The 12362-nt window shown below is 35.8% G+C and overlaps 2 protein-coding genes and 1 pseudogene across 2 annotated transcripts; 1 reads left to right on the forward strand and 2 right to left on the reverse strand.

The window, feature by feature from the left end:
• Positions 1–1298: 1298 nt before the first annotated feature.
• Positions 1299–4878, forward strand: LOC114761098 (membrane steroid-binding protein 1-like; annotated as a pseudogene).
• A 3401-nt stretch (positions 4879–8279) lies between these two features.
• On the reverse strand, positions 8280–9514 carry LOC114761093 (splicing factor-like protein 1). Its single transcript, XM_028950414.1, has one exon. The coding sequence runs from the start codon at positions 9441–9443 to the stop codon at positions 8280–8282; it is 1164 nt and encodes a 387-aa protein (XP_028806247.1). The 5' UTR covers positions 9444–9514.
• Positions 9515–9652: 138 nt separating this feature from the next.
• LOC114761095 (splicing factor-like protein 1) lies at positions 9653–11678 on the reverse strand. The gene is made up of 2 exons (XM_028950415.1): positions 11535–11678; positions 9653–10512 (listed from the first exon to the last, which is right to left on the reverse strand). Exon 2 carries the CDS (start codon positions 10349–10351, stop codon positions 9653–9655), a length of 699 nt encoding a protein of 232 aa, XP_028806248.1. The 5' UTR covers positions 10352–10512; positions 11535–11678.
• Between the last annotated feature and the right edge of the window lie 684 nt (positions 11679–12362).

A 12362-nucleotide genomic window follows, 5' to 3' on the forward strand; every position in this document is an offset into this window, starting at 1 on the left:
GCAATTTGCAGAATAAATACATATATTCACACGTGGAATCAGTCCGTTCACATGTAGACTAGTTCACCTGATGCATGCGTCCGTGAGGGAACAAGTGCGGGAGAGCGCATTTGCAAGGGGAACTAGCCAATTTGCAGAATAAATACATATATTCACACATAGAATCAGTCCGTTCACATGTGAACTGGTTCACCTAAAGCATGTGTCTGTAAGGGAACAAGTGCGGGAGATCGCATTTGCACGGGGAACTAGCCAATTTGCAGAAGAAATACATATATTCACACGTGGAATCAGTCCGTTCACATGTGGACTGGTTCACCTGATGCTAAGGGTAGTGGCGTCATTTCATTTGTGGAATTAATATCAGATTGGCCCATTGGTCCTGCAGTGAGGTTTCAGAAAGTTTTGGGGGCTCTTTGAGATTAATTGTCTTGTGCGGTCCTACAGTGAAATTTTCCCTTCTTTATATCTCATCTAAAAGAAGCTAATTTATGTGCTAATTTTTTGGCTAGCGGTGTAAAGAATTGGGTAGGTACCAACCGCCATCTTATGCGTCAGGATGATGGATGAAAAGAAAGCACGTTGTCTTCATGGGATCATATTTTTATGATATTTTTAATTAACGGATACATATTCTCATTAAAGAAAAATTCAAAGGACTCCTTGATGTAATGCTACCAAAATTTGTGTCATAAATTATTATCCATTTAGAATAATATTAGATAAAATTATATTTTTTTTAATCTATTTATGAGATTTAAATTAAATCCAAACGACTTAGGGTGTGTTTGGAATCACATATGGACCTTCAAACTGACTTCTCTACCGGCAAAAGGAGCTTTTTTGATTTGGGATGTGCCTGGAATCACATTTTTGCAATCTGACATCTGTCACTAAAACGGACTTATACAATAAATTCAAAGAAGTTGCTTTTATCCAATCTCACTTCTGTAAAAGTCATATTGAAAAAAAAAGTTACTTTTCCACCGCTAATCCAAACACACCCTTAATCATATTCCTAGTATTTTATTTATATATTTATTTATTTTTTATTTATTAATTTTTTTTTTACCTTAGAAATATTTTTTCAGACAAGAAACGGATTAGTTAAAAAGTAAACTACAATCAAAATAATTGAAGCGAGAATCAAAAGAATTATTACATTCCTATTCAATCCTACCCTCCTTCCCGAATCAGCAGCCAACAGACTCATCGAATGGACCAAACCAAAGCCTCGAGGCTTGACGAGTGAGTGAGGGCACCGAAGCAGAATTCCGATCGATCATAGGCTTGACGAGTGAGTGAGGGCACCGAAGCAGAATTCCGATCGATCATATAAAGGTCCCGATCGTATCTCTTCCTTCGCCTCTCTTTGCTCTCTGCTTGGCTCTCGATCACTGTCTGAGTAGCCATGGCCCTACAATTATGGGAGACTCTCAAGGAAGCCATCGTCGCCTACACCGGTCTGTCCCCGGCTACCTTCTTCACCGTCCTCGCGCTGGTTTTCGCTGTCTACTATCTTGTTTCTGGTTTCTTTGGGGGTTCCGATCATCATCCCAGGAATTTTAGGGAACTGGAAGAGCAGATGCAACCTCTGCCTCCGCCGGTTCAGCTCGGCGAGATTACCGAGGAGGAGCTCAAAGTCTATGATGCTCCGATCCGAGTAAGCCTCTGCTCATGGCTATCAAGGGTCAGATCTATGATGTGTCTCAGAGCAGGTATGATGATTGTGTTCTGTTGAAGTTTAATTCTTGGTTGTTGATGTTAAGATTATGGTTCATTTCTGGAACTTTTTGTGGTTTTTGGGTTTCTGTGATTCCTTTTGCGAGGTCAATGTTTGCTCTGAATTAGGGCCATTATCTATTTTCGCTGATTATGATGACTATGAACTCAGAAATTCTTGGGCTTCTTTTTCTGAACTTTATACTTTTCTCTCTTTTACCCCTTTCTCATCCTGCGATGCATATGCTTTTTTGACTCTTGGTCCCCTTTATTGTTTTGATAGGGTTTCATGTTGTTTTGCAGTTACGCTTTTGGTTGTTCTGTTGCTCCTTGTTTCGATTCCTAATTCTTCTCTTATAAAGACGATAAGATTCTCAATTGTGAAGTTTAATTTTATTGACAAGCTTTCATGTATGTTTGATCGGGTTAGAAATTGGGAGGTCAAAAAAAAAAGAAAAAAGGAAGGAGTGTATATAATAAATGTATTTGGACTTGACCTGTGTTAAGTTCATTGTATACTTTCGCTCCCTTAATTCTATACTTTAAAGCATACCCTTCAGCCATAAAAAAGGGGGATTTCTCCTTATTGTGCATCATTACTCAATTGGAAAGGTTCCATATAAGAGATATCAGTAGAGTTCCCTCATGAAAGAGCCATGTTTTGCTGAAATCGGATGCTACATTTGTGATGACCTTTGTACTTTGATGTGACATATTATCGTCCTTTTTAACTAAATTATGTCTGCAAATTTTTTTTTTTTTTTTTTTTAAATTTTAGTGGTCCTATTATCTTACCTGGAAATCATGTTATGAGGTAATTTTCTCACTTATTCCTGCTTAGATGGTTGAATGATGAATTGCAGGCTTGGGATTATCGACCCCCAGCTAGTTGTCCTATCAGCTTGAGCGATGAATGTGTAAAAATTTAAAGTTTGGATCATTTGAGTCTTGTAAAAATAGGCATGAATAACTGGTTAAGGTAACAAGTGCATCTCAGACTGATGTTGTCTAACTATGCTGTGCTGATCATAGTTTTCAATTTTATAGTATGAACCAATGTTTAACTTTGGGAGTATGGGAATCTTCACTGTAATCTGACTTCCATGGTATTTATGAGCATGTGTCAGAATCATGGTGTAGTTGTCCTTTATTAGAAGGATAACTTTATTATTCTTACAGTGGTGTCTATATGGTCTGCCTTATTGGTGAGACTCAGGTCCATGTGAAGGATGATTCTCCTTTAAGGAAAGGAAATTTCCTCTCTGACCCAAAACGGTGACCGGTTTTCCTGAGTGAAGGCAGATAACTTTCCCAAAATTTCGCTTGCTGGCCAACATACTATGGTCCATGTCATCATACATATTCCTTTTGTCTCTGACGGCAAAGTGTGTGTATGTGTGTTAATATAAAAAGCTATTAAAATATAAACTGCTGGACGGCATGACATATTAGAGAAAACAAATGAGTCATTTAAGCAGAAAAATGTGAACAAAAGCTCTACAAGGATAATTAACGTGGACGTGCTATCCAATCACTGTATGTATGTGTCGGAAATATTTGCCTTTAAAAGATTCCTGTGCCAAGCATTAAAGGGACAAAGGGTAGCTGTGTGCAGCATGCAATGAAGGATGTTTGCTCGCTGGTTGTTTTATGAAAAACCTAATTATTTTGCCCTGATTTAAGCTAAATTCATTAGTTCAATCTCATCAACTTTTCTTCTGATTGACTTGTTTTTTTTCTTTTGGGTTGGACCTGGATGATCTCTGATAGGACTCCAAGTCAGCACATTAACGCACCAGAGGAGAAATAGGGAGAATGGAGTAGTGGTTGAGTCTGTTTGCATCTTTTTAGGAGAGTTGAATGAGTCTTTTAGGTTTTATTGATTTTATTAATGATTTATTAATTGAATAAGGGGACTTTAGGTTGTTAGAGGTCCATCAACGTCTCTTTCTGTTAGTTCCAAGATATTAGGGATATTTACTTAATTCTTATATTTATTCAATTGTAATTTCTGCATTATAAATATGTTAGCCATCCTATAAGCTAACATATGAGAGAAATAAATATTTGTTCAGTAATTTGGAGATTCTCCTTCTGGCTACTAAATCTAGTTAAGTGAGATCCTTGCTTAAGTAAATTTTAGTAGATTTTATCCCGGCCATTAGTGAGTTGAGAGTGAGATTCTTGCCTCAACCCTCTACTAGATTCTATTTCAGTTTTTTTTTTATTCACTTAATTATCTAGCCATTTGGGTTCTACCAATCTCTGACATATAACTGCAATATCCTAGAATCTACTATTTGGCTGAAGAAAAATGGTAGTTGGTAGATGTTTAGGCGTGAGAAATAACAAACCGGCCACTGTCTTGTAAAATACCATTGAACGTGCCAATGATTGATTTGTGAATCTTATAGTTGTTTGTATCTTAAGCTGATCATTAGCTTGACTTCTTGTCTGACCAGCCAACCCTCTAAATGTATTGTTCCAGGATGTTTTATGGACCAGGTGGACCTTATGCCCTGTTTGCTGGCAAGGATGCTAGCAGAGCTTTAGCAAAGATGTCTTTTGAAGAAAAAGAACTGACTGGGGATATCTCTGGTCTGGGCCCTTTTGAGCTCGATGCCTTGCAGGATTGGGAATACAAGTTTATGAGCAAGTATGTAAAGGTAGGCTCTATAAAAAAGCCAGTCCCAGTAACTGAGGCAGAATCCACTGGTGAACCTTCAGAATCAGTTCCTCGTGATGCTGCTCCCGCTGCCACTGCTGAGCACACTGAAGAGATAAAGGCCCCATCTGGAGCTGAAGCTGTTAAAAGCGAGGAACCACTTTCAAGTGTTGATGCAAACAAAGGGTAATAATGGTTGAATCCTCACGGTATATGTATACTGTCTCTACCAGAGCCGATGTGAATGATTAATCCTTTACGAATGTTTGAAGAAAATGTCAGAGATATTGTCCCTTTCACTATTCTAGGCTACCCCTTCTCCAAAGGAACTTCGCGTGAAGGCCATAGTTTGATCAATAAGTAACTGTTAGTATTTAGTTGAGTTATTTTGTGGATGGAATCCTCCTTTTCAAACCGTGAACGGGTTATATCACAGAGGCAGTAGCTGATCATTTGCTTATGGTTTTTACATCATCCATCCCTTTGATGCATTTCCCTATGTTTTTCTTATACTCCTATAATCACAAGCGCTATTTACTTATAACGTGGTACGCATATGAGCTTTGCAAACAAATACGTATATAATTGTTATATTTTAATTGAAGATTAGGAATTTTCCTCGTGCTATGTATGATGTTTTAAAGTTTCTGAATGCAAGGTGAAGTTTCATCATGGTATGTTTGGTTAGAGGAGAGAGAGGAGGGAAGGAATATGCTCTCCTTGCATTATTTGGTTAAAAAAAAAAATGGAGGGGATGTATTTCCCTTCTCTTGTTTGATTAAATTTAAAACAAAGTGAAGAATTTTTCCTTCCATTCTCTTCTAACCCTCCCCTCAAGGTTAAACTCCACATTGACTGCATGGAACCTCTTCAATTATTGCTCGCAGATAATGGGTTTAGTTACCCTCTGAATTCTGTGATTGCTGATGTGAGATCACTTATCTTCTCTAACTGGGGTCTTGAGACTATGCACTCACAGAAAAGCTCTCAGATGTGCGGTCAGTCTTATTAGAAGAGCTCATAATATGAACTGATTATTTTTCAGGCTCCTCCCGCTTTACGTTTAGGGCAACTTTTGCTTGATTTTAGTGTAATTTACTTGCTGTTTACTGTGTGTTTGTCGCTTAGTTTTGTGACTGCCAACTCAACTTTTCCAGTGTATTCTTGCCTTTCTTATTAAAAATAAAATAAAATCCCCCCCCCCCCCAAAAAAAAAAAATCTTTTTCTATAAGCTACCTCCTTTCCCTTTACCTTCCTTCGTTAAAATGTCATCCTTCCCTTCTCCACTGAGCCAAACAATATGGTAAGGTTCAAAATCTATGGTGGTTATGGAGTAAAGAAAATCAAGCCTCACCCTGACTTCCGTGGACGGGCATGAATCTTCTAAAGTGAGGATTTGTGAAACTTTTGGTCAGGATGTACTCATAATTTTAAAAAAAAATTTAAAAAAAAAAAAGAAGGAAAAGAACAAAAACGAGATTAGGCATATAAGCATATTTAAGATGTTTTATGGATCTTCCCTTCAGACCAGCATGTGGCATGCACTGCCATTAAGCCTTCTGCCATTGCCATATGGCTTAAAGGACTTTAATCATTTAATTGAAATTAGCTTAAGTGAAAATAAAAATCATGCCCAACGGCAAGATCTCAAATTTAAGTTTTGCGAATGAGAAAAAAATTACATCAGGAGAGTCACTCCATTTAGAATCCTAACAATGCTTAAATACTACCTTTGGTCCTAAATATAAGAGCTAATTGACTAATTTGAGTATATTAAGGAAAGAAGTTAAGTTAGTTATTTGTGATAAATAAGTGGTCTTTTCTAAAACATTCTTACTAATCAAGTTTATTGACTAAAAATACTTTTATTAGAAATATTATCTTAAATAAATAAATAAATATAAAAAATAAAATAAATTAGAGTCTTATATATTTAGAACTAAAATAAAAATCAAACAAATTCTTATATTTAAAAAGTACTGTAGCAATTTAACAAAAGAAAGGCATTAACAGTTATTGCGATTGCGATTGAGATGATGTTTCAGCCATCCCAACGTGACTTTTTGGCCCAAAAGCACAGCAGCCTCATTTATATTCTTGTTTGAAATTGCATTTTCGCATTTTGAGCCTCAAATTGAAATGCAATTTTTTTTTTTCTAGATATAAATAGTCTTTTATTAAAGATAATTTTATTTAAGATATCGCGTAAACCTTAATTCATCTTTACTAGACTTAGGCCCCGGTTGGATTGTTATTGGAGAAGGTAAAAGCGCATGAGAAAGTGTGAAACTAAGATTTGTGACTTATTTAGATAAAATTGGTTGTTTAGATGTGTATCTTTTGTAACTGACTTATGAAAAATAGTAACTTTTCTGTTTTATAAAACGTAATCTGGATCAACTTTTCTAATCGACTTATGGGAAAATTGTACAAAGCTTACAATCTAATTAGTTATGTGATTTTATTTACTTTAATTAGAGACCCAATGAATTTAAATTTATATTTATGTTTGTCCATTATGTATATTTAATTAATTATCTACCATATGTTTTCAAATTTTTATTCGTAACAAATATTTTTATTTTATAATTTCACAAATAAACTATTTATATTTTATCATAATAATTTTATGTATTTTTTTAAACTATTATCATATTAAAAACATAAAATTTCAAACACCACTATTTAATAAAGTCCATGCTCTTTTTAGTCATTTTTCAATTAAACTAAATTTTTTATTAATCATCCAAACAACTTTTAATTTTTTCAATTGACTTTTTAAAAGTACCTATTCAAATATAAATCGTATTATACTAATTGATTTTTACTCTAACTTCAATTATAAAAATCAGTTGGGTTAGAAGTTAGTTTTACCCAACTTCAATTCAAACATACCTTATGGGTTAAAATGCAACTTTTTGTTCCGATGCGATGTGTTGCGGTCAATGGGACCCAAAAAAGTTTTTTCCAATGGTCTCTCTGCTTTTCATCTGTCCCATGAGTGAGAGGTGACTAATAATATATTTTAGTGTTTATATTGTTTCTTGTTATTTAATTTATATTTTATTATTATTATTTTATTTAATCAAATTTTTTATTTAAGAAAATTCACATTCTTTTTAATCATTTTATATATAAAACTATTTTTAATTAATCATCCAAAAAAAATTTTAACTTGTGAAACTGGGTTTTTCACAAAGATCAATACAAAGATCAATACAAAAACCTGATTTTTATTCTAACTCATGTTTCTAAAAGTTAAATGAAAGAAGTGTTTGGATATATTTATAAGTGTTTTTTAAAAACATTTTTTCACAAATCTAAATAAATCTCTCTATAAATTTACTTTGTATACTGCAAAATCACTTCTAAAATTATGATTTGATTTCTACCCCAACACTCTGAAATTATAGGGGATTCAAAAGTGTCAACCAAAACCACTTATATTTTAATATCTATCTAGCAATTTCCTCACAATGCCTGTTATTATTATAAAAAAAAAAGTTACAAAATAATAAAAATATACGCTAATCCCAACCTAGCAATTTTGGGTTTGAGAAATCTCTTTAAATTATGAATTAACCAAAAACATATTTTGTAACGAGTCCCCAAAAGGTCTACGGAGGAAGGTGGGGTTGGCCATCTCCCCATAACCGAGGGCTAGAGTCAAAGGGCCATCTACTCAGAAGAACAGTATCAAAATGCAAAGAAGCGATCCATGGTTTTATTTAGTTCTATTTTCTCTTCGCTTTTCTCACCATCTATTAGCATAAGAAGGAAGAAAAAAGATATGGATGGGGGGCATTTTTCTATCCAAAAGTTTATACGGGTTGTAAGAACACAACTTTTAAGAAGTCACAAGTCAAAGGCAGACCATTCAGGCATGGCCACTCAATGAAGTGCCCTGTAATACCATCTCTGCAATGAAGAAGTGAAAGAATTCGCATCTTCTAATCTGTGATCAAGACTGGGCAGGGCAGCTCTATCGGGAGGCGGCGTCACAAAATATGACCGATGTTGGGAGCCAGGACTCTGTGGAATTGAACCACCAGATAACGAAACACTTTGATCTGAAAAGTTGCATGAAAAATGCATTTTGCCAGAATTACTAAAATCAGAAGGGCTTGAATAGTAGCTTAGAGGGGAAAGGCTTCGATCCTTCTTAAGATCACAATGCTGTGAGTTTAGAGTGGATGAAAAAAGATTCATGCCACTGCTGTTGTGAAGCGAAGTTGGATGTTCTGGCAGCATAAAATGTGATGGACCAGATCGATCTGTTTGGCTTCTAACACTTTGGGATGTTCCTGCAGAACCAGAGCGCTGAGGAAAAAGGTTCAAGCTTGAAACTTCAGCATTTGACAAAAGCCTAGCTATCCTCACCTTCAAAACCCTCCCATCCATTTTAAAACCGTTCATATGAGTCACAGCCACTTGTGCATCCGCGGCACTGTCAAACTCAACAAATCCAAAACCTCTACAAATTCCAGTTGTTCGATCCTTGATTGCTTTTACTTCAAGGATCTTACCAAATGGAGAAAACAGCTCAGACAATCTATTATCATCAAACGCTTGAGGCAGATTGCCAACATAAACATTGTTCATCAATGATTTCTTTCCATACCTCCGTTGTCTGCTCTGTGTTGAACCGAAACTAAAACCAAACCCAGAACCCTGCACAGAGTCATTCTGTGGTGATAGCACATCCAAGGGACTGGCACTAAAACATGTATAGCATGAGTTCACTTTAAAAGTTGATTGAAGGTCAGGGCAGGCATATGACAGATGTCCCTCATCACCGCAAACATAGCACATATTTTCATCCCTAGCTGTTCCTTTCAGCATGGCCAGCTCCTTTAATTGAGCCTCCTTGTGCTCATTTCTTCCTTCAACTGGGATTAGCAATTTTTCAACCATGGAAACTGCTCCATCCAGAGAACTTTTGTTGTCTGCTTCTATATACACATGCAAGTCCTCTTTAGAAGAGGTGGATATGTTAGTTGTTTTCGAGCATCCTTTTCCTCTTATGTGAATCTTGGCCCCGGTTTCATTTTCCATTCTCTTCAGTGTGTTTCCACGAGGACCAATTATAAGGCCAACAAAATTGTACTCCGGATATTCTGTCACAGGTATGTAAATTCTTTTGAAGAGTTTCGGAGGCTTGTAATCTGGAGGAGGGCCAAAACATGGATTTGATTTGATCAATTTTGATACGATACTTTGACGCTTCTGCACAAGTTTCTGACGAAGTCTTACTTCTCTTGTATTTATTCTGATGCCATGGTCATCATATATTGGCTCTGGTGATGGAGATCTTTCCTCCCCAAGCCTACATCATGAAGAGGTCCATGCAATCTTCTATTAGTCTCAAAAAGCTCAGCTTTCAGCCCTTGAATTTCAGGATTATTCTCACATCCAAGAAGAAAATCTTTTGTGAAGTCAGGCAACTGAAGTGGCCCCAGCAATTTTAGTTGAGTGTCCTCACTGGACCACCTGGTTTTCCTCCTCTTGCAAGTCTGATTGTCTTTCACGCCATCATCCTCAGACTGTGGTTCCCATCTGCTGCGCCTTCGTTTTCCAGAACTTCCCGTACCTTCTTTGGAAGAACAATTATCAATAGATGCCAGTGAAGTGACAGTGTCATTATTGAGCTCCAACGCTGAATGTCCAGATTCTAATTTCAGGCCAGAAGATCCCACTTGCTTGCACTTCTTTCGTGACTGATAGCATAGCAATGTAGTTAATTCACCAGATGCAACATTCAGACACCTCTTCTTATCATTTGATTCAACAAATCCTGATTTGTGATCATTTCCATTAAGAGATATTTCTTCTAGCTGCTTTTGCTCAACTTCTTCAACACGATCTTCTTCTAGCTCCTCACATGATCCAACTTCTTCATCCTCTGCTTCATTTTTAAGCACTCTGAGGTAGTATTCAATTTGATGCCTAGCTTCACCAACCATACCTGAAAGATTCTGAAGAATGCACTCTTCCTCCAGTAATTCCTTCGCTGATCCTTCAGTTTGCCCAAGATGACACCTAAATTTCTTTATAATACTGGGAACACATGATGATCGAAGCTTCTGCCTATGTTGCGGATAAAAGTAAACCTCAAAATGGTCACCTGCAATGTGAAAGTTCCCTAAGCATGCAAGGAAAAGAACAAGAACATTGTTTCTACAACTAACTAATAAACTCCGCATGCAACCTGGGGAGAATATTATAACATGGTTGGGGAGCACCCAATCTTCTATTGAAGCATATAAAAAGGTGTAAATAATTTGACCATAACTGAATCCAGCAGAAAGCTTAAACATATGAGAATATTTAAACCAACTAGGAATTGCAATAGGAGAAGGTGAGAAGCAGGGAGATGAAACAAGAAGCAATGGCATTGACCTTTGAAACATAACACAGGCAAGCAACAGCCAAGAAACCCAAAAATAGGTGGAAGACAATAGGCCAAAAAAAGGAAATGCAAATTGACACACTAGTTAAATTAGGAAGATAAAAAGCAACCAATAGATTCAGACCAGATAAAACTTAGAATTTCCCATTTGTACGAACCATACTAATAAAGGAGGAAGATCAAAGTGTCCTTCCACCATATTGGATTGAAACACATTTAACACGAGGACATGAAAGAGCACCCCGGGTGGACTCTTACCAAATAACATAATTCAAACAAATTCCAACACATTCCATTAAAAGTCTCAGACACTCGACTGAATTTTCTCTTTAAACCATAGACAGAGGAAATTCTTATGTCAATAATAAATAAAAACTGTCCGGGTTATGATCATCCAAGGCATACGTCTTCCCAACACTAAAAAGCTGCAAGAGCAAAGAAACTTCTCCGCTCTCCAGAAATATCTGTTTTCTAGGGTAAAATTATGGGTTAAACAAGAATAACGAAACCAACACAGTCACGTCAGAAATCAATCGATGGGACTTCTGCCCATATTCATTTTAACGTTTCAAATCCTAAGAAAAGCCGATCGTATCAAACGTTAAATAAGTGCTCAAAACATTGAATCTTTGCGTAAATTTCATTCCACCTCTAGGTCAAACGCTTATGTGATAAGGTGATATCAAAGAATAAAAATGGAGTCCATATGATTCTTGACTAAGGATGGAGCACCGTACCTGCCTTCCTCTAATCCTCTTTGGAATTTTACAAGACCGTAATCCAGCTTGATGAATAATCTTGATGGAAAATCCATCGACTTTATACTTCTGGGAGGGGAGTGAAGCGTCACAACGATAGGAGTGAAAGAAAAATACCTGAGAATGAGAACCCTCCATGCGACGGTTCGCTTTCTGAGACTGGGTGTGCTTTTAATGGTAAATATCATTAATATCACGATTTTATTAATTAGGATTTTGTCTGCTAACTAATTTTTTGAAAAATTGGACAAAAGGACTTTAGGTGTCTGATGGCAATTGAGTCTTTTTCCCGCCAACAGGTCAAGTAGTTTTTTATTAAAGTGGGACTTTACTTCAAAATTGGTGAAAACTTTTGTTATAAAAAAAATGTGAAAACTTTTTCATCAGGAAAATAAACAAACGGAAGAGCTCGTTTGTTTGTTTGTTTTTTTTAAAACAAAATAAAATAACATTTAATACCTTAATCTTATTTTTTAGATACATTTAATATCTTAATTTTATTTATAATAAATCTAGCATTCTGACATTACTTTTCTTTCTATCCAACACCCTGATATTTTTTTAGTTATATCTAGCATTCTTTTTTTCTTTTTTTTTGCCAACACCCAAACCTTATATATGACTTAGGATGTTGCTTTAGTAAAAAAATATTACTTACTTTTAAAACATTATTTTAAATATAATTGAGAAAATCTTAGAAAAATACTCCTAAAATTTCAGGCAAATCAATGACTCCAATTTTAATAAGATGTGCTAAAATGAAATTTGAAAATAATGCATTTTTATCACACTACCTTACTTTATATA

Source organism: Neltuma alba, unplaced genomic scaffold, assembly GCF_004799145.2.
Source record: "Neltuma alba isolate B1F8T4 unplaced genomic scaffold, ASM479914v2 tig00011081_pilon, whole genome shotgun sequence".
In the NCBI taxonomy this organism is placed as follows: domain Eukaryota; kingdom Viridiplantae; phylum Streptophyta; class Magnoliopsida; order Fabales; family Fabaceae; genus Neltuma; species Neltuma alba.